At 36.4% G+C, this 20,040-nt stretch overlaps 1 protein-coding gene and 1 non-coding gene across 8 annotated transcripts in view; both read left to right on the top strand.

The window, feature by feature from the left end:
• ZNF638 (zinc finger protein 638) overlaps nucleotides 1-20,040 on the top strand; it is a 136,801-nt gene that overhangs the window by 54,453 nt on the left and 62,308 nt on the right. For 6 of the 7 annotated variants that reach the window (XM_042932642.1, XM_042932645.1, XM_042932646.1 and 3 more), the window contains exons 1-2: nucleotides 13,103-14,505; nucleotides 19,601-19,662. In XM_042932642.1, the coding sequence (XP_042788576.1) occupies nucleotides 13,195-14,505; nucleotides 19,601-19,662 (1,373 nt within the window). In that variant the 5' untranslated portion in view covers nucleotides 13,103-13,194. Of the gene's footprint in view, nucleotides 1-12,992; nucleotides 14,506-19,600; nucleotides 19,663-20,040 lie in introns of those variants that run through there. The other variant, XM_042932640.1, reaches the window with a different exon arrangement.
• LOC122216800 lies at nucleotides 16,677-16,780 on the top strand. Its single transcript, XR_006201127.1, has one exon. It is a non-coding gene; the product is annotated as a U6 spliceosomal RNA (small nuclear RNA).

The following is a 20,040-nucleotide window of genomic DNA, read 5'->3' on the forward strand; positions in this document are numbered from 1 at the left end:
AAAGCCAATAAGCCCCTGTTTGTATTCAACTTTACTTTTTTATTACTTCAACTTTGTTTACTGTAGTCTGAAATTTGTGGCTGAGAATGAGAATGGACAATAGGTATATGAAAGATACGACAGTAATGGAAAGGAAGAAGGTGAGGTGTAGAAATAAAACATAGCTATAATAATGATCAGTGAGGGTCAAGAACAAGAGTTTTGTAATGAGAAAAAAGTTCAGGGAGTACAGGAGAGTTTTAAGGTACACATGTTTTGATATTCATGATTACCTTGGGCACATATATTTTGGGTTATTTTCAACTCTTGAACTCCTTAAATATCAAAATAATTATTGTTCGAGTCTTTTAAGTTTTTACACTTTTTTTCCTACCTGATTTCCACAGTCTTCATTTTATTAAACTTTCAGCTAATATCCTTATTGTCTTGTTGTTGAGTGAATGTTGCCAACTTCATTTTCCTTTGAATTTCTTCCATTTGTTTAGAAAACTTTTTATTGTGGAAAATTTCAAACATGTATAAGAGAGAGTATTATGTAATGATTCACCCGTGTACCCATCTTCAATAATTGCAAGCTAATGCTCAATCATGTCTCTACCTTCCACCCTATTACTGTTTTTTTTTTAAATTAAAAAAAAAAATTTAATGTTTATTTTTGAGAGAGAGAGAGAGAGAGAGAGACCAACTGAGCATGAGTCAGGGAGGGGCAGAGAGAGAGGGAGACACAGGTTCCAGGCTCCGAGCCACCACCACAGAGCTTGATGTGGGGCTCAAACTCAGGAACCATGAGATCGTGACCTGAGCTGAAATCGGGCACTTAACCTACTGAACCACCCAGGCACCTCTCCACCCTATTATTTTTAAGCAAATTCCATGTCATTCATCAGTTTATAGTTCAAAGTTTTTCTTTAAAATGCTTAGAGAAAAGCATATTTATTGCTCCTAAAGTAACAATTTCTTAATGTCGGATAGTCCGTATTCACATTTCCCCAATTATTTCATACACCATACTCGTGGTGTATATATACATATACATACACTATATACACAGTGTATAGTTTCTATTTCAACTACTATATTGAAATTTTCATAAGTTACCCAAGTCTTAATAAAAGAAACAGGGATTTACCTATTTCTTTTTTTTTTGTTTTAATTTTTTTAATGTTTATTTTTGAAAGAGGGAGAGAGAGCGTGAGTGGGAGAAGGGCAGAGAGAGAGGGAGACATAGAATCTGAAGCAGGCACCTAGGTCTGAGCTGTCAGAGCAGAGCTGGACGTGGGGCTTGAACTCAAAGACCATGAGATCATGACCTGAGCCAAAGTCAGATCCTCAACCGACTGAGCCACCCAGGCGCCCCAAGCGATCTACCGATTTCTTAAGTAAAGCATTTCATTTGCTATCTTAACATTTTTTGAGTACCTACTGTGAGTCAGAAGGTATAATTTTGCCAGGAGGTATAAATTAATTGTCACATCACCATTCTGAAGTGGTATTGTTTTTATTCCTATTTTTCACATGATGAAACTGAGGCTTGAGTTAACCAGCTTGCTGAGGGTCACATTTTTAGCACTCAACAGGACCAGAATTAATACATTGAGTTTAAGTTTTTAAAAAACACTATGTTACATTAGTGTTAAATTTTACTTATGGGAGTTAACCAATTTTGTATGAAGTAATTCACTGGAACCCCTCCTAGCAGGGTGGATATCTTCAGATTAGTTGAAATGTCCCCAAAGATGAGATTATTATGAATTGCATAATAGGCTGACTAATAGTCAATAGGGAGTGAGCATGATGCAGAAAAAGAAAAACAAAAATGTGTTTAGGGCTGATGCTCTTTTATCGTGTTACATGTTTTGTTTTCTGCCTGTTGCCTTACTTGCTTATGGTTTTTTTTCTTCTTGGTATATGATTAAGGAGATAGTCCTTAGATAGTCTGGTGTTAGACTTAAAAGGTTGGGTCATTAACTTATTGAATGAATTAAATCTCTGACAGAAATTCCTGTCTCTCCTTACTTCCCTGTCCCTTCTTTCCCTTCTGTCGGAAGGCAGCTATGCTCACCACTATACCACCAGAGCTCTTTCCCTTCTGTTGTACACATACACACATGGTGATTTTTTTTCCTGAACTGTTTGAGAGTAAGTTGCATATGTTGTACTCCTTTACCTTAGTTTATTTCCTAAGAACAGGTTGTTTTCTTTTGCTATTGCTATTTCCTCTACTATTTCTTTTGAATTATTAGTCATAGTAATCAACCTCAATTTAACATTGATAAAATTCTTTAGTCTACCATCTTCTGATTTTGTCAGTTGGCCCAATAGTGTTCTTGATAGCAGTTTTTTTTCCCCCTCTCCAATACAGGACCGGTCTAGAATCAGATGATTGCATTTAATTGTCATGTCCTTTAGTCTTTTTTACTCTGGAACATTTCCATAGCCTTTCTTTGTATTCTGTGAAGTTGACGTTTCTGAAAAATATAGCTTGCTTGGTTTCTTTTTCTGTTCCTTTTACTTTAAAAAAAAAATTTTTTTTTTTAGTGTTTATGACAGAGAGACCGAGCATGAGCGAGGGAGGGGCAGAGAGAGAGGGAGACACAGAATCCAAAGCAGGCTCCAGGCTCTGAGCTGTCGGCACAGAGCCTGACGCTGGGCTTGAACTCACCGTGAGATCATGACCTGAGCTGAAGTTGGACACTCAACCACCTGAGCCACCCAGGCACCCCTTTTTTTCTTTTTAATAGAACATTTCTCATTTTGGATTTGTCTGATGTTTCCTCTTGATTAGATTGAGATTATGTGTCCCTGGCCAGAAAAATCGCCTAAGTGATGCTGTGTCCCCATGGTATCAAATCTGGAGGTACATGATGTCCATCTGTCTGCCATGGATGATAATATTGTTTGATCATATATTTGGTCAAAATGTTTGACTCCTTCCTGCCTTGAACTAATTAATTTGTGAAGACCCATTTTAAGAATATGTAAATGTCCTACTTAGCAAAATTTCCCTCTGGATTTAACATGCATAGGTGATTCTTGTCTGAACCAATCTTTACCAATATAGTTATAAAATGAATTTTCAAGTCAGCAGTCCCTCTACATTTGCATTGATTGGTATGGAGTTATGGATTCTTGTTTTTTTCAGTGGTTTATAATTTATTGTACAGTTTTTTTCTTGTTTTTCCTCATTTCATATTTATGTATCTTGTCTTGCACAGTGAAAGCCCTGGTTCTCAGCACTATCAAAACATTTACTTTTTTGTTTCATCCTATGATATATCTAAAGTAATTGAAGAATTACTTCACTGATGTCACTACCAAAGAAAACTCCCAAAACAAACTACTAAAAAGAGTAAGAATTTGTTTGTGGTTCTTCCCTTTCTCTTAGCTACTCTCAAACTGACGATCTATATATTTAATAGTGGGTTAATAAATTACTTGAGTTAATTTTTATTCCACAGTGGCTTACGGTATTCATTTGAAAAATGTATTAGTTCGCTTTCAGTTTTAGATTTTTTCCCTTCTTCCATCCTTGTTTTAATTTTTTTTTTTTTAATGTTGACTGTTAACATGCTTAGGCATTTGACCAAATAGTTTAGGTATGCTTAATTGAAGATTTTGGAAACCCTGTTAGACAGAGATGTACCTTTTGGCTAGTATACTTCATGAAAACGAACAGCGTAATGGCAGGGAGGGCAGGTTATGCCTCAGAACAATTGCATCTGGGTAGTGAATGTCTTCGATATTGTATTTACCTCTTGGTCCTGCTGGCCTCTGTTATATGGGCTTTATTTTGTTTCAGTGCTTGTGCTTTCTCACTAAGGCAGTAATATATGCATTTGAGTTAAAAAAAATGTTTATTCATTTATTTTGAGAGAGAGAGAGAGAAAGAGCACGTGCAGGGGAGGGGAAGAGAGAGGGAGGGAGAGAGAGAAAATCACAGGCAGGCACTGCGCTCAGTCTCATAACTGTGAGATCATGACCTGAGCTGAAATCAAGAGCTGGATGCTTAGCCCAATGAGTCACCCAGGTGCCCGTAGTAGCATTTGTTTTTTGGGTTTTTTTTAAAATTTTTTTTTTAACGTTTATTTATTTTTGAGACAGAGAGAGAGCATGAATGGGGGAGGGTCAGAGAGAGAGGAAGACACAGAATCTGAAACAGGCTCCTGGCTCTGAGCGGTCAGCACAGAGCCCGACGCGGGGCTCGAACTCACAGACCGTGAGGTCATGACCTGAGCTGAAGTCGGACGCTTAACCGACTGAGCCACCCAGGCACCCCCGTAGTAGCATTTGAAATTTATCAACATCCACTACTTTACTCATTTCTAGTTTTGTTTTGTTTTGTTTTGTTTGTTTATTTATTTATTTATTTATTTATTTATTTATTTATTTATTTATTTATGGGGAGAGGGGCAGAGGGAGAGAGAATCTTAAGCAGGCTCCACACTCCACACAGAGCCTGATGCAGAGTTCCATCCCACCACCCTAGGATCATGATCTGAGCTGAAATCAACAGTCAGACTCTCAATTGACTGAGCCACCCCGGTGCCCCTCATTCTAGTTCTAAAAACAATTCCAGGAAAGATTTCTTGATTCCAGCTTGGATCAGGAGGTTTCTCTTGGGCTAATGAATTACATTTGTTGATGCTAGCTAGCAAGGTAAGCAGGCCCACCAATGCACATGTCAGGGAGGCATCATTTACTGTGAATGCAGTGTTGTCTTCACCCATTTATGTATGCAGTGCTTCAAAAAGTATATCTAATTATATTCATCCTGTTTAGCAAAAAGTCGTTTTCCTGGAAATAGTAACTATTGAATCATTGCTATATGAGGTGATTAATACTTGGTTCTTGTGGTGATCTGTTCCTAGCATTGTATGTTAGCAAGTTGAGCTTCCATTTTTTTTCAAATATGGAATCATGAGGTTTATCACTCCTTTCAAGTGGCAGTGAAGTTTGTGATGCCCTCCATGATACCAAATAATGTTTCTAATTGTCTACTCATTCTGTTTCTTTGACAGTTTCCTTGAGGTACCTCATTGTGGCATTTTAATTTCGAGGGGTACTCTCTATTCACACTTGTGGCACCTTTGGAGTTATGACTTGCATATCTTTTGTGAGACAGGAAGGGACAGAAAATGGTAGAAAAGAGGCTGAGTGGATCCGTATGTATGCCAGAAGAGATTAGCTGATTGACATTCAAACTGAGGAAAGCATAGAATGACACGTACTCCCTGTTGTGTTAACTGACCAGTGTAATACCTGTATTCTCAGGTGTGAAAGTGGATTTATATGTTGTGAGACCATCACTCTAACAAAATAATACCAAATGAGGTGTGTGGGTATATATATCTAGAAAAATAATGGTAGTTTATATAACCTTTATGTAAAGATTATAGAATACTAAAACGAACAAAAAGAGATTGTAGAAAACTTTTTTCTGAATGTAATGAGGGTGATTTTTCTTTATTGGGGGGTGATAATGAACACTTACTACTTTTGTATAGTTAGAAAAAGCAAAGCTATAAAATTTACATTTTACATGGAAAGATACTGAGAGGAATTATAGGTTCTAGTTATGATCTTGCAACTTAGTTCTGAGGCTTTACTTAATCTGTAAAAACTGGTATCCCCTTACTCACAGGGTTTTTGTGAGGCTCCAGTGAGATAATGAATATTAAAAGCATTTTGTAAACTGAAGTAGTATAAAGTTCAAGTTTGGGGTTTGATGTGCATTTTTCATTATGAGTCTAGTGTAATCATTATGATGTGGCTAATTTTTTTTTAAACGTTTATTTATTTTAAGAGGCGCAGAGAGAAGGGGAGAGAGAGAATCCCAAGCAGGCTCTGCAGTATCAGCCCAGAGCCAGATGTGGAGCTCAATTTCATGAACCTCGATATCATGACCTGAGCCAAAATCAAAAGTCAGACTCTTAACCAGCCACCCAGGTGCCCCCTGACTAATTTTTGATGATGCTTTTAGATTTCTGGATTTCTGATTTCTTTACCGGTATCCATAAAGAAAATAAAGGATTCCCTTTCTTATGAAAGATTACATTAGAATAATATGTAGTTCTTGATTGTCCTTGGTAATGGACATCTCAGACCTTATGGGATCTAGTGGCAATATCTTTTTAATCCATCAAGCCATTTCTTCATGCCTGCCTCAAGAACTCAGTTCCTATTAAATGTTTCTTTTCTTTTTTTTTTTTAATATGAAATTTATTGTCAAATTGGTTTCCATACAACATCCAGTGCTCATCCCAACAGGTGCCCTCCTCAGTGTCCATCACCCACCCTCCCCCCCACCCCCCCATCAACCCTCAGTTTGTTCTCAGTTTTTAAGGGTGTCTTATGTTTTGGCTCCCTCCCTCTCTAACCTTTTTTTTTCCTTCCCCTCCCTCATGGTCTTCTGTTAAGTTTCTCAGGATCCACATAAGAGTGAAAACATGGTATCTGTGTTTCTCTGTATGACGTATTTCACTTAGCATAACACTCTCCAGTTCCATCCATGTTGCTACAACAGGCAATATTTCATTCTTTCTCATTGCCACGTAGTATTCCATTGTGTATATAAACCACAGTTTCTTTATCCATTCATCAGTTGATGGACATTTAGGCTCAAATGTTTCTAAAAGAATTTTTATGTTTGACATTTAGTTGAATATTTGTTTTGTCAGAGTGGCGGGTTTCAGTTCTTAAAAGGGCATAGAAAAGAGTTACCTGCTACTTGTCACAATAGAATTTTTTTGGGAGTTCAGAATGTTTTGTGACCAATAAATATCCTGGTTTTGAAAAAATATTAAATATAGGAAAATAAAAGTTAATTGAAAATAGTGTAGTTCTAGTTTCATACAGTAAAGTTTGGTGTACTTTCCTCCCCTTCTTATCCATGCTTGTATTTACATACACAAACTTGAAAGAAATTATATCAAAATACGAATTCATTCTACATGACGGTCTTATTGGTAAGGATTTAATTTGCTACTTTTTGTTTTCTATAAAAAGCATGTTACTTATATAATCAGGAATAAAACTTACTTTAAAGAATTTATATTTAATTGCAGTTTTTTCAAAGGAGTGTTAATAATTAAGAACTCAGATCTTTTAAAAAAAATTTTTTTTAATGTTTATTCATTTTTGAGAGAGACAGAGCACAAGGAGGAGAGGGAGACACAGAATCAGAAGCAGGCTCCAGGCTCTGAGCTGTCAGCACAGAGTCCAGCGCGGGGCTTAAACTCACAAATTGCAAGATCATGACTTGAGCCAAAGTCACTTAACCACCTGAGCCACCTGGGCACCCCAAGAACTCAGATCTTAACTCAGGTTCTTCTAAGTTAGTTTAATGATTTCATAAATTGACTATCCATAAATTACAGTAGGTGAACAAACCTGTTTATGGCTAGAGTTCAGTTATCCAGAAAATGGCATATTCTCTAATAGTTATGGTTAATAGAGATTATATTTACTATGTCAGGCATTTGTTCTGAGTTTTGGGGTATCACTTGTTACTTTGTATAAATTCTATGGTAGTCCCAAAACTTACAAAGTACTATCAAATCAGTGAATTCCATTGTTGGTGAAACCACTTGAGTTTCTTTACTTTTAATAGCAGATTTGGAGAACAAGGATTCTCTTACATTTCCTGTTTTTGGGTTACAGACCAGTTTGACTTCAGACAGATGTGATGGTAATACTACATATTTATATATGTAATACCATTATACAAGTATTTTACTTTTAACATTTTATGTTTTGTCCATATACCAATTTAAAAAATGAAAACGGGTGTGTGGGTGGCTCAGTGGGTTAAATGTCAGACTTCAGCTCAGGTCATGATCTCACAGTTTGTGAGTTTGAGCCCCGCAGCTGGGAGTCTGGAACCTACCTCAGATTCTGTCTCCCTCTCTCTGCCTCTCCCCCCACCCCTCTCTCTCTGTCTCTGTCTCTGTCTCTCTCAAAAATATTAAAAAAAAAAAAAAAAAAAAACATCTTGAAGGGTTTTGTATCTACTAGTTCATATCTATAGGGTATGCCCTACCAAGGATGTTTAATATCATTCCTTTTTACAGCTGCAAAATATGAATATACTATAGTTTATTCAACCAGTTTCCAGTCTCTGCAAACCCTTTTAACTGCAGAGGTGTGAAAAGGGAAACTTCCAGATTTTTAACTGTATTTTTTAATGTTTTTAAAAAAATTTTTTTAATGTTTATCTTAGAGCACATGGGGGAAGGGCAGAGAGAGAGAGGGAGACACAGAATCCAAAGCAGGCTCCAGGCTCTGAGCTGGTCAGCACAGAGCCTGACGCGGGGCTTAAATCCATGAAATCATGACCTGAGCCACCTAGGCACCCCTAACTATATTTTATCATTTTGGTTTCTCTAATTCTTAGGAAACGTTAACTCCATCTTAAAAACTGAGTGTTAGCTTTATGAAGAAAGGGATCGTTTCTGGCTTAATAGCCTTGCTACTTCCTTACCTAGACCAGCATTGTCAAGGTATTAGTCAAGTGGATGAGTAACAGTTGGATTTGGAGTTACTCTGATGTATTTATTGCTAAGAAGACAGTTTCTCTAAGTTTTTTAGGAGTACCTAGCTTTTTTTTTTTTTTTTAGATATCTCAAATGGTCTGATAGTTGATTTTGGAATTTTATCCTCCTGAATCTGTTGAAGATGGTAAATTCCTGTGGTTCATTTTGTTGTTAGCATTTGCCTTAAGTAGTTGTACCTTGAGGCATCATTGGTAGGGCTGAAGTTTAAACAAAATGAAGGGGAGAAAGTTAAGCAGCAAAGAAAAGGATGCTGATTGGTAGAGCTTGCCTGTCCTTAAATTAGAGTTGAAGAAATGAGGCTTGAGAATTCTATAATTGCCAAAAGGAAGTTTATAATACCTTATAAGTAGAAAGCTTAAACTATAAATACAAGAGCCTTTTTGGTCATAACATTTGCAGTGAATGTGAATGATAGTTTTAAGAGAAGATTAAACAATAACTTTCCTAAATGATTAAAAATGCACTTATATTTATAAAAAATTAAGCAAATGAAATACAAATATACTCCTTAAATTTCATTTACAGAGAAAATAAAAGGTTACTTAAAATTTTTTTTAACTATTGAAGAGATGTGGGGCACCTGGGTGGCTCAGTTGGTTAATGGTAGCCTAAGGTGTTTGATGATTTTACATTAGTGGATTACTGTCTGAAAATGTTACTGAATGCAAACTAAGAAGAAAACACACTAGATTTAGACCAGGTCTGAAATTCAGAAGGAGTCTTGGGATAAAAGAAGTATTGGCTTCAAGTTCAGAAGGATTATATTTGTTCTTAGGAAGGAGGTTAGTTGAAGAGACCTATTGAAAGAGTGACATTTGCTTATCATGATGGATTTTCTGGGATATGCATACAGGAGAGAAACTTTCTTAGCTCAAGCCATCAGCAACTCCAGGAATCAGAATGCAAAATAAATAACTATAACTAAACAAGACCCTCATTTGTCTTACTAAGAGAGAAGGGAGAACAGTCTCTTTGGGAGAACCAGGGCTGTTAATTTATTACTATATCTTATATTAGATTTCACATTGGGATTAACTGTGTATAGGAGGTCTAGTGTGTGTGTGTGTGTGTGTGTGTGTGTGTGTGTGTGTGTGTGTGTGTGTTAAGGCTCCTAAATGGAAACAAGCCAAACCTCTGCTTACTGAGAATTTAAATTTAAATTATGAAAAGGCCTTTTTATTTTTATCTTCGTGTATATTGCACATTGTTTTGTGAATATTGAATATTGAATGTTTCCGGACTGATATTCATGACTACTACACTGATGCAGATATGCCAGTTGTTTAAACACGGAAATAATTCTACCAGTAAGTAGCTGCTATCCCAAGGGTGGACCTCCATTTCCCCCACTCTTTTAGTTCCTCCCTGAGGACTGCCCCCTCTCTCAACCGCCCCCCCCCCCGCCCCGCTTTGTGCTACAGCAACTAAAAGCTTAAGGAGGGTGGAGGAAGGGGAGGGGCACAGGAACTTGGCTGCATACTATAAGTCACAATTTACTGTACTTGTTACTCATTGCTTGTTAGCAATTACTAAATATTTCAAATATCACCTCTGGGTATATGCATGAAGAAAACTCAAGTTGAGGAAGCACAAAATGAAAAAAGGTTTTTGATAAACAACAGGGCATCTCAGAGCCTTTTAATTCAATATATAGTAAGCATCATGTCCCTCTAGGAAGAGTAACTAGTGCACGCATTTGCGACTTTCTTGAGCAGGGACTTTGTTTGGAACTTGTTTGCGAAGTCCTACAATCTTACGGGATAGTAAGTTCTGCAGAATACACTTTGTGAAGGTCTGCTGTCTTGCATTCTGTAAATGTATACATGTATCAGTGTAAGGCAGTGCTAGGCACTTAGGAAATAGGTAAGTTTTTTATAGATACTTCTAAATGATAATTATTCACAATTCCATGGGATAATTAGATGACTGATTGAAATGTGTTCCTTTTTGGTTTTCTTATGGGGGAGAAACAATATTTGGGATAATTTGTGTTCCTAAAGTTGTGAGAGGAGTCTTAACCGGTTAATAAGGAAAATGGTGCTGAAAGAGTTTGAGTAACTAGATGACAAACTGCTTACATAAGAGAACATTGTTCTTGGAAATATTTCTATTTTGTAGAAAGTAGACACAGTTTAATATGATTTGTTTAAAAAGACCTGGAGTTTGTTATAAATGAACATTATTCACAGGGAATTGGGTATCATTGTTTTAGTAAACTTCTGTCTGCTGCTTGTATCTGTTGAATTAGAAGCCTGTGTAATTTTTGTTGTAGTGTTGTGTTTCATCCTAATTTGAAAATTAATAATCTATGTCTGTTAATAATGAGGACTTTGGATGTGGTCATTCAAACAGCTTAACAAATATTTGATGGTATTTTAAGTAGGAGTAGGGTTATATGCTTGGAAAATAAACATGCTTTAAAAAGTTTTTTAATGTTTATTTGAGAGAGAGAGAACGTGCGTGAGCATTTGCAAGGCAGAGGAAGGGCAGAGAGAGGAAGACAGGCTTGAAGCTTGCTCTGCACTGACAGCAGAGTGCCGATGCAGGGCTCCAACTCACAAACTGCGAGATCATGACCTGAGTGAAGTCAGATGCTTAACTGACAGAGCCACTCAGGTGCCTCAATAAATATATACTTTTAATTAATGGTTGATAGTTGAAAAAGACAACACAGACAAACGCAAAAGCATAGTAAAATGGAGGAGTCCCAAATGGTACAAGCAACAAACAAGAGTTTGTTGGAATACTCACTCTGGGCCTTGGTGATCAAGAAAGGTTTAATGGAGGCTGACCTTGAAGGATGAGTAAAATCAAGTAAGTCAGGTCTCAAGCAGAGTTGTTTTGTTTGTTTTGATTGGAAGAGATGGTTGGAAGAGAGTGTGTTAACCGGATAAAGCCCATTTCTTAGCTTAATTAACATTTCACTAACGTTATGTATAAATAAAAGGGTATAGTGGAATTATCGATGAAGTTGTAGCTTGAGCCAGAAAGTGATGATCTTCATAACATCTTTTATTTTATTAATTTTAAAAGGTTTTTTAAATTTATTTTTGAGAGAGAGAGGGATACACAGAATCCAAAGCAGGCTCCAGGCTCTGAGCTGTCAGCACAGAGCCCAACGCAGGACTCGAACTCACATACTGCAAGATCATGACCTGAGCTGTCAGAGGCTTAATAAGCAAGTGAGCCACCCATGTGTCCCTAGAAAGTGGTGATCTTCAAATAGGATCTATAGTGTGGATTTTCATTGTAGGTGTAGATGCCTGGAGACCTCATGTTTCCCACCTTGCATTTCTATCAGGTATAAAAGTAGGGACCTAATGGAAAACAGACAATCTGTTTTGTTTTTTTTTTAAACTGGCAGAGGAAAGACAAGCTCGGTGGCTGCTGACCTTGGTCCTGAATGATAGCTAAAGTCTTTCTGTGAGAATCAGCTTGGAATGAGTTGTGCTGTGCTCTGATGGCTGGACAGCAACCAGTTTAATAGAGTGCCTGGGAACTGCAAGATATTCTTGCTCACATCTCTTAGTGGTTAGGAGCATGCATTATAGGGCACCTTGAGTGCAAATCTGAGGCTGGTTGCTTATTACCTGTGCAAGTTATTTAACTTCTCTGTGCTTTAGTATCATTGTCTGTGAAACTACATATTTCAAGGGGCTGTTGTGAGAATTAAATGAATCAATCCATGTGAAGCACTTCGAACAGTTACTGGGACACGAACAGTATAAAGTTAGCCATTGCTATTATCTGTATATATTTGCCTATATGCCTCACGTTGTGGAGGGAATCTGAGAGAAATATAACGTGGTTGTGCTACCTGTTATGTTGTATGTTATAATCAATGCCACGCTACTGCACTCTTGTCAGACTCTAGTTGAGTTATTGGTGACAAGTTTTCATCTTAAAAGAAACACCTATTTAACGACAGAACTTAAGCATAGTCTAATTGCTATATGAAATTTGTAAGATGTTATTCCAGGGAAGACTGTGTCTTAGAGAAGTGGGTCTTGTAAAATTTTAGGCTTACAGTTTCTGTTTTCCTGGTTTGTACATAACATACATATTAAGTGTATGTGTATTTCCAGTGTTTTAATACCTTTATCTTTTTTTTCCAGTAACAAAGTGTGAAATAAATCCCCAATATTTTTCAAGATTATTTAAAAGGAGTTGTTAATTACTGCTCAGCACCTAGGACAGCACCCAGTGCAACACTTTGTACGTGAACTCTGGCTTGAGTTTTGGGGTTTGTGTTCTGGATTCGGGAAAGAAAAGAAGAGAACCTTTTTGGGAAAGTTAACAATTCTCATAAACACTCTAAAAGTATATGAAATGGAGAATGGTTTCATGGCTTTGTTTCAAAATGTTTTACACTGGCTGTAGAACCCACTTCATGAAGTAGTTTGAGTTAAAATGATCTAATATTTGTGTTTTAACTTTCAGCTTTGTGTTATTCTTGGAAAATTTCGCACCACTTGTGAATTCCTTGAACCTGGGCATTGCAAACCCACTTCTGTTGGGCCCATCTCCTTTGCACTTTGCTCAGATTAAGACTCAATTGGCGCTTCAGCAGCTGAATGCCGTTGCCTCACATAGTTCAACACCACCTTATACTTTATTAAATCAGGCTTTCTTGAAAATAGCCATGTCGAGACCCAGGTTTAATCCTCGAGGAAACTTTCCACTTCAGAGGCCACGAGCACCTAACCCTTCTGGGATGAGGCCTCCAGGACCATTTATGAGGCCTGGATCCATGGGTCTTCCAAGATTTTACCCAGCAGGGAGAGCTCGTGGAATTCCACACAGATTTGCTGGCCATGAATCTTATCAGAACATGGGACCACAGAGAATGAATGTTCAGGTAACTCAGCATCGAACTGATCCAAGATTGACCAAAGAAAAATTGGATTTTCACGAAGCACAACAAAAGAAGGGGAAGCCTCATGGTAGCCGGTGGGATGATGAGCCTCATATATCTGCATCAGTGGGAGTGAAACAGAGTTCTATAACACAGGTTACAGAACAGAGTCCTCAAGTACAGAGCCGCTATACAAAAGAGAGTGCCTCAAGTATCTTAGCAAGTTTTGGATTATCTAATGAAGACTTAGAAGAACTCAGTCGCTATCCTGATGAACAGCTAACTCCTGAAAATATGCCATTAATCTTGAGGGATATAAGGATGCGTAAAATGGGGCGCCGATTACCTAATTTACCTTCTCAGAGCAGAAGTAAAGAAACGCTTGGTAATGAGGCAGTTTCGAGTAATGTGATTGATTATGGGCATGCAAGCAAATATGGCTACACAGAAGATCCACTTGAAGTACGTATTTATGATCCTGAAATTCCAACAGATGAGGTCAAGAATGAATTTCGGTCACAGCAGAGCATTTCTGCATCTGTTCCCACTCCAAATGTGATATGTAATTCTATGTTTCCTGTTGAAGATGTGTTTCGACAGATGGACTTCCCCAGTGAGTCCTCTAATAATCAGTCCTTTTTCCCAGTTGAGAGTGGAACTAAGATGTCAGGCTTACACATTTCAGGACAGTCAGTCCTTGAACCTGTCAAATCCGTCAGTCAATCCATTAGCCAAACAGTTAACCAGACAATGAATCAGTCTCTTATTCCTCCATCAATGAGCCAGCAACCTTTTTCATCAGAATTAATTTCAGCTGTAAGCCAACAAGAGCGGATCCCACGTGAACCTGTGATTAATTCATCTAACGTACATGGATCAGGAGGAAGTAAAAAGAATTACCAGTCAGAGGCTGACATTCCCATTCAGTCTCCCTTTGGGATTGTGAAAGCATCATGGTTACCAAAGTTTTCACATGCTGATGCCCAGAAGATGAAGAGACTTCCAACTCCCTCTATGATGAATGATTATTATGCAGCGTCTCCAAGAATATTTCCACATTTGTGTTCTCTGTGTAACGTAGAATGTAGTCATTTGAAGGTGAGTGTTTTTAAAGATCACTGTATAATGATACTCAGCGCCCAAATTTCCTCTGAATTTTCATATTTATGCTGGTGTTAACTAGGCATTGAGGAAATGGCAGAAATAATTGATTGCAACATCACTGTTTAGTTGTAATCTAAATAGCCCTGGCCTAAGTACTGAATTGAGTGTTAGACCTTCTGTATTCCTGTGTCTGGGCACACCACATAGTTTGTCATTTACTTTGAACTTTTGATTAGTTCTCCTAGAAAATCCATTCAACATAAAATTTATATAACATAAGTTGTGTACTTATAAAACAATTCCACATGAGTGAACTTTGTCTAAATAGAATCTGTTACTATAAAAATATTTTAAAAATGGAATAAAAAACTTGTACTGCATACTTTTAAGAGATAGTATATTGTAGCCTTGCATGTGTCTACCTGTCTTGGGCTAAAAGACAGTTAATGCTGATTTAAATATTTTCTGACTCTAGCTAGACAAGGATTTCTAATGTTTCATGAGGAGATTTCTAAAATGACTTAATCCATAGCAAAATTGAGTCAAGAGGAATTGTTTGGGGAAAAAAAGAGTATTTATTTGGGGACCAGCTGTGGGCTAGAGAATAGTGTAAAATGGTAGACATTTAGAGAGAAAAAAAATCTTTAAAAAGGCCTTAGGTACCTTCATGGGAAGTATAGTTAGAAGGAAGTATTTTATAGAGGTGCTGAAGAGTAATGTAGAATGTACTGTTTGATAGTACAGTTGACTCTTGAACAACTTGGGGTTTGGAGATGCCAACTCCTGTGCAGTTGAAAGTCCAGTTATAACTTTTGACTCCCTAAACTACAGCCTACTGTTGACTAGAAGCCTTACTGACAAACAAATAGTTGGTTAATACGTTTTGTGTGTTAAATGTATTATATACTGTATTCTTACAATAATAAGTAATACTGCTAGAGAATAAATGGTATTAAGAAAACCATAAGAGAAAATATATCTGTACTGTAAAAATCCATGTGGACCTGTGCACTTTAAACCTGTGTCTGTTCAAGGGTCAACTGTAATTGTTGGATTTGTATATGAATTTCCCAGTATGTTTTATTTACTGATACATGTTTGGAAATCAGTGTTTCTTCTGTTTACTAATGTGATTTATAGATTTATATTACAAATGGTCAGGAAGGAATTGTACTTCCCACAGGAATAAAGTTTGATTCAAGGGCATATAATTGGTAGTATACTATGAATAGGCTTAAAAACCTATAGGTGTTAATTGTCTTGTTTTTTTCTCCTTCCAGTGCTGCCCTTTTACTGTCTTTGTAATACCCATTTACCAGATTTCAGCTGATGATTTTGTTAACTCCAGCAAAGGAAAGCAGCATTTTCCCGCATTTTAGTCAGATTTGCTGAGTTCTAAATAAATAATAGTTGCCTTCCCTATCAAGGGAGATAGCCAAGTCTTAAAAAATTTCAGAATAATTCACTTATAGTTTTTAAGCAGTCCTAAGCCCTGAATTGAATAATAAATAGGCTTTCTGTATTCCATTTGAACTTTTAATTAGTCATGATGAATCCAAGAAAGGTATCTTTAAAATAAAGAACTTAAGGTTTTAATTTTTTTTAATGTTTATTTTTGAGGGAGTGTGAGCAGGGGAGGGGCAGAGAAAGAGGGAGACACAGAATCCAAAGTAGGCTTCAGGCTCTGAGCTGTCAGCACAGAGCCTGACATGGGGCTCGAACTCATGAGCCATAAGGCCATGACTTGAGCCAAAGTCAGACACTCAACCGACTGAGCCACCCAGGTGCCCCTTAAAGTTTTAATATTTATTTTGTAGAATGGAAAAGGTGTATGTTTATTCAGTAGGTGTTTACTGATTATCAGTTTTGTACATGACTATATTAGATGCTGGGCAGAAATGAGAACCATATAAAATGAAGATGTTGGTCTTAAGCAGTTTAAACAGTCTCATTGAAGAGAAAAATAACATATCTAAGGAATTTAAAAAATTAGAGGTCAACAAATGGTTCGGTGATTGTATTTGACTTGTTTGGGTATGCTGTAGGGGTGAGAGATTTAATATTTCTGTATGGAATTTAGGCTTATATCCATTCAGGCCAGTGTTAAAAATTTATCAATACCTTTTGTGTATTTAACAGCATATAATTAAAAAGAAGTATAAATAGTGCTCACTTGGGCAACACATATACTAAAATTGGAATGATACAGAGATTAGCATTGCCCCTGTGCAAGGATGACATGCAAATTCATGATATGTTCCATATTTCTTATAGTAAGTTTAGTTACCATCTCTTATATAGATAAAGAGAAAACAAAAGAAAAAAAGTATAAATGTACTTTCTGACATCAAAAGACTTCTGTAGTCTAGTTGGAGGAGATTGAGTGACAGTGACTAACTGCGTTGAGTCTGTCTGGACTAGAAGTATTGGGGAGGGAAGACTTCATGGAGTAGATTAAATATGGGTCTTGAATGATGAGTAGGCTTCAAATATACCTAGGGGAAGATGGATGACATTTCAGACATCAGCAACAATAGTAAGTACCAAGAGCCTTCAAAAACTTAGCTTAAGGTGTTTAGACTTGAGGTGAGAGGCACTAAGAAGCTATTTAAGGTTCTTGATATGAAAAGTGACATGTTCAAAGTGTATTTTAGAGAGATAAATCTGGCAGATGTATGTAGGGTATACAGGAATGAGAAGACATAAGATAGGGCACTGAATATGAGGCTTCCCTAGTTCCTCAAGTGTAAGATGGTGAAAGTCTGGGTGAATATGATAAAAGTAAAACTTAGGAAAAGAAATCATTTAGTGATGCTTTAGAGTTCACAGAGATCATCATTTAAAACAAAACAAAAAACACATACATTTTTAACAGAACAGCATAATGGATCTAACTAATGAATTCTTCACTACTGGATGATCAAATGATAGGGATTTGTGAACATGGACTTAGATGGTATAAACTACCTCTCGTTTCTGTGTGATATATCTTCCTGCCTTGTAAATGACCTTGTAAATAATGTAGCCAATAAATGTAAATTACCAATTGCAATTTTTTTCTTGCAAAGTAACGTTTGACAAATATGTTCCCCATGCTGAATCTTTAAAACTATAGCCTGAAAAAGGCAACAGCGGAATGTGAAATGTATTTTTCTAAATTGGTTTTCAGATGTTAGAGGAGGAGCTGTCCTTGGTTTAGAAGTTTTTTGGGCTATCCTTGGTTTAGAAGCTGTCTTTCAGACTGAAATAATTCAGTTTGAGAAAATACTAATTGACATAAAAGATTTTTGAGGTAGTTGGAGGATAGAGTGAGCTCTTACGTGGGTAGGTATTTTCACAGTTTGATTCTGGACCCACTCAAGTCTACAGTGCTTACGATATTTCCTGCTTAGTAGGTGATACCACTTTTTCTCTGGAGAGGTAGTACTGCTTTGGACCCTTAATCTAATCTGGATACCCTTACTAGAGAGTCTAGAAATTTGGGTGGCATAGGTATATTTACTGAGCTTAAAGCAAGTAATGTCAGTGAGTGAAGTGAGCCTGTTAAACAGAAGAGAGAGTGTGTGTATATACATATACGTATATATGTGTGTATATATACACACACACACATATATACGTATATGTATATGCATATGTATATGTATCGATACACATATATATGAACGTATATGTGAAACTGGAGAGTGTGCCTTAAATAGGGCAGCCATCAGCATTAGCTGATAGTTGCTGTACAGAATACATATTTAGTATTTTTTCAAGAAAAGCTGTAAGTCTGGATTTGGGGATAAAATCTCTGGATTGTTAAATGATGGCAACTTATTCAAACAAAACACTTTGTCGCTGAATAAATCATGCCCAACCCACTACTTGCCAGTGTGTCTGTTTGATGTAAACAATGTCCAGTTAACGTCAAAGACATGGGTTTAGGAGTACTAGAGACTCTTGTGATTTCTGTTTTGTAGCGTTGAGCAGGATATGCAGACATTTCTTTTTTGCAATTCACAATGAGTTCCATGGCTTAATGAAATAGTTTAGGGTTTTTCATAATCTGTTGCTATGTATTGCAGATAGCATGCACTTGTGTTCATACAGTTTTTGACAAGGCAGATTCCAAAATTAGCGTCAACTGTGGTTTTAACTGTGGAAACGTCTAGTTTGTAGCAATGACATACTAAAATGTTTTTGAAATGGATATGAATAACATTTTCCTCAAGGAACATTTTAAAATATAAAACTGTTTAGTAAGTTTTTTGCTTGTCCAAATGCTAGACAAACAATAAATCATTCGGTAATAATGTTGCTTTTAACTTTCACTTGGGGGACTGTGTCTTTGAAAAGTGTATTGTCTTTTGTTTTTTTTTTTTTTAATCGGATGTATCTTCCAGGAACTATTTATGGGTATAGAATGTAATTTTAGGGCAGATTTGTAAATTAAGTAATGTATTAAGAGAGAATTTTGTTCATTGTAAAGCTCTATATGTAAGGGATATTGTGTCTTTGAAATAGTGTTATTTTCCCGTAAGTCCTGAAAATAAATTAGATTTAATCAGCAGTTTTTCATATTTTTACTAATCTTATCCTTTGTCAATATAGTGGGTACCTTGTTTGGAATGGTACTGGCCTAAGAGGTAGGAGTTTTTGTTGTTGATGTTGTTAGCTTGAATTTAGAGATACAAGTTGTGTACACTATGTTTTGAAGATGCCATTTCAGATACTGTTTTATTATAGAGTTTTTGGTGTTCTCTGGAGTATTTTTATATTTGAGATGAATTATTTCTGACCAACGCTTTTTTTTCCCCAAGTTTAAGTATATATTTGATTTCAAAATGAGTGTCCATGGGTATGATTTTTTAAATGTGTTCTATACTAAAATGTTTCAAAATGGCATCAATGAGGTCTGGTATTGAGTGCCTTTATTTAGAGGCCTTTTATTTTTGTGAAATACTAATGAGTAGTCAAATGTTATTTATAATTAGATTTGTTAATTTTTGAAAAAACAAGTATCCTGTGTCATTTTTAAAAGCCTAATTTCATTAGTCAGTGTGAGGAATATTCTAATTTCAGCACTTTTCTCCTTTTACAATAGGATTGGATTCAGCATCAAAATACATCTACTCATATTGAGAGCTGCCGCCAGCTACGTCAACAGTAAGAACAAGTTTTTCTTTTTTATAGGTAGCAAATTTACAAAATAGTTCATGTTCAAGTGTGACTGTTTAATACCATTTGTGTGGTACTTTAGAGAAAAATATTTTGAGAAAATTATTGCCTGTTTGAAATACTTTATAAAGTATATTTAATCTTTTCCCAAAAGGAGAGAATTAAATACGATCTTTTCTTCTGAATCCCTCCTAATGTAATCCCAGTAGGTAGACTTTAACAGGAACCTCTTGTAACCCTGGCGTAACAAAATTAAATTGTATTCCTCCTGCCGTCATTAAACGTGCTAATATAGTTGTGTGTCAAGTTACTGGTCACTAAAACTGACATACTAAACATGAGAGTAACATTTTGGGTGAAATGATT

Source organism: Panthera leo, chromosome A3 (assembly GCF_018350215.1).
Source record: "Panthera leo isolate Ple1 chromosome A3, P.leo_Ple1_pat1.1, whole genome shotgun sequence".
NCBI lineage: Eukaryota > Metazoa > Chordata > Mammalia > Carnivora > Felidae > Panthera > Panthera leo.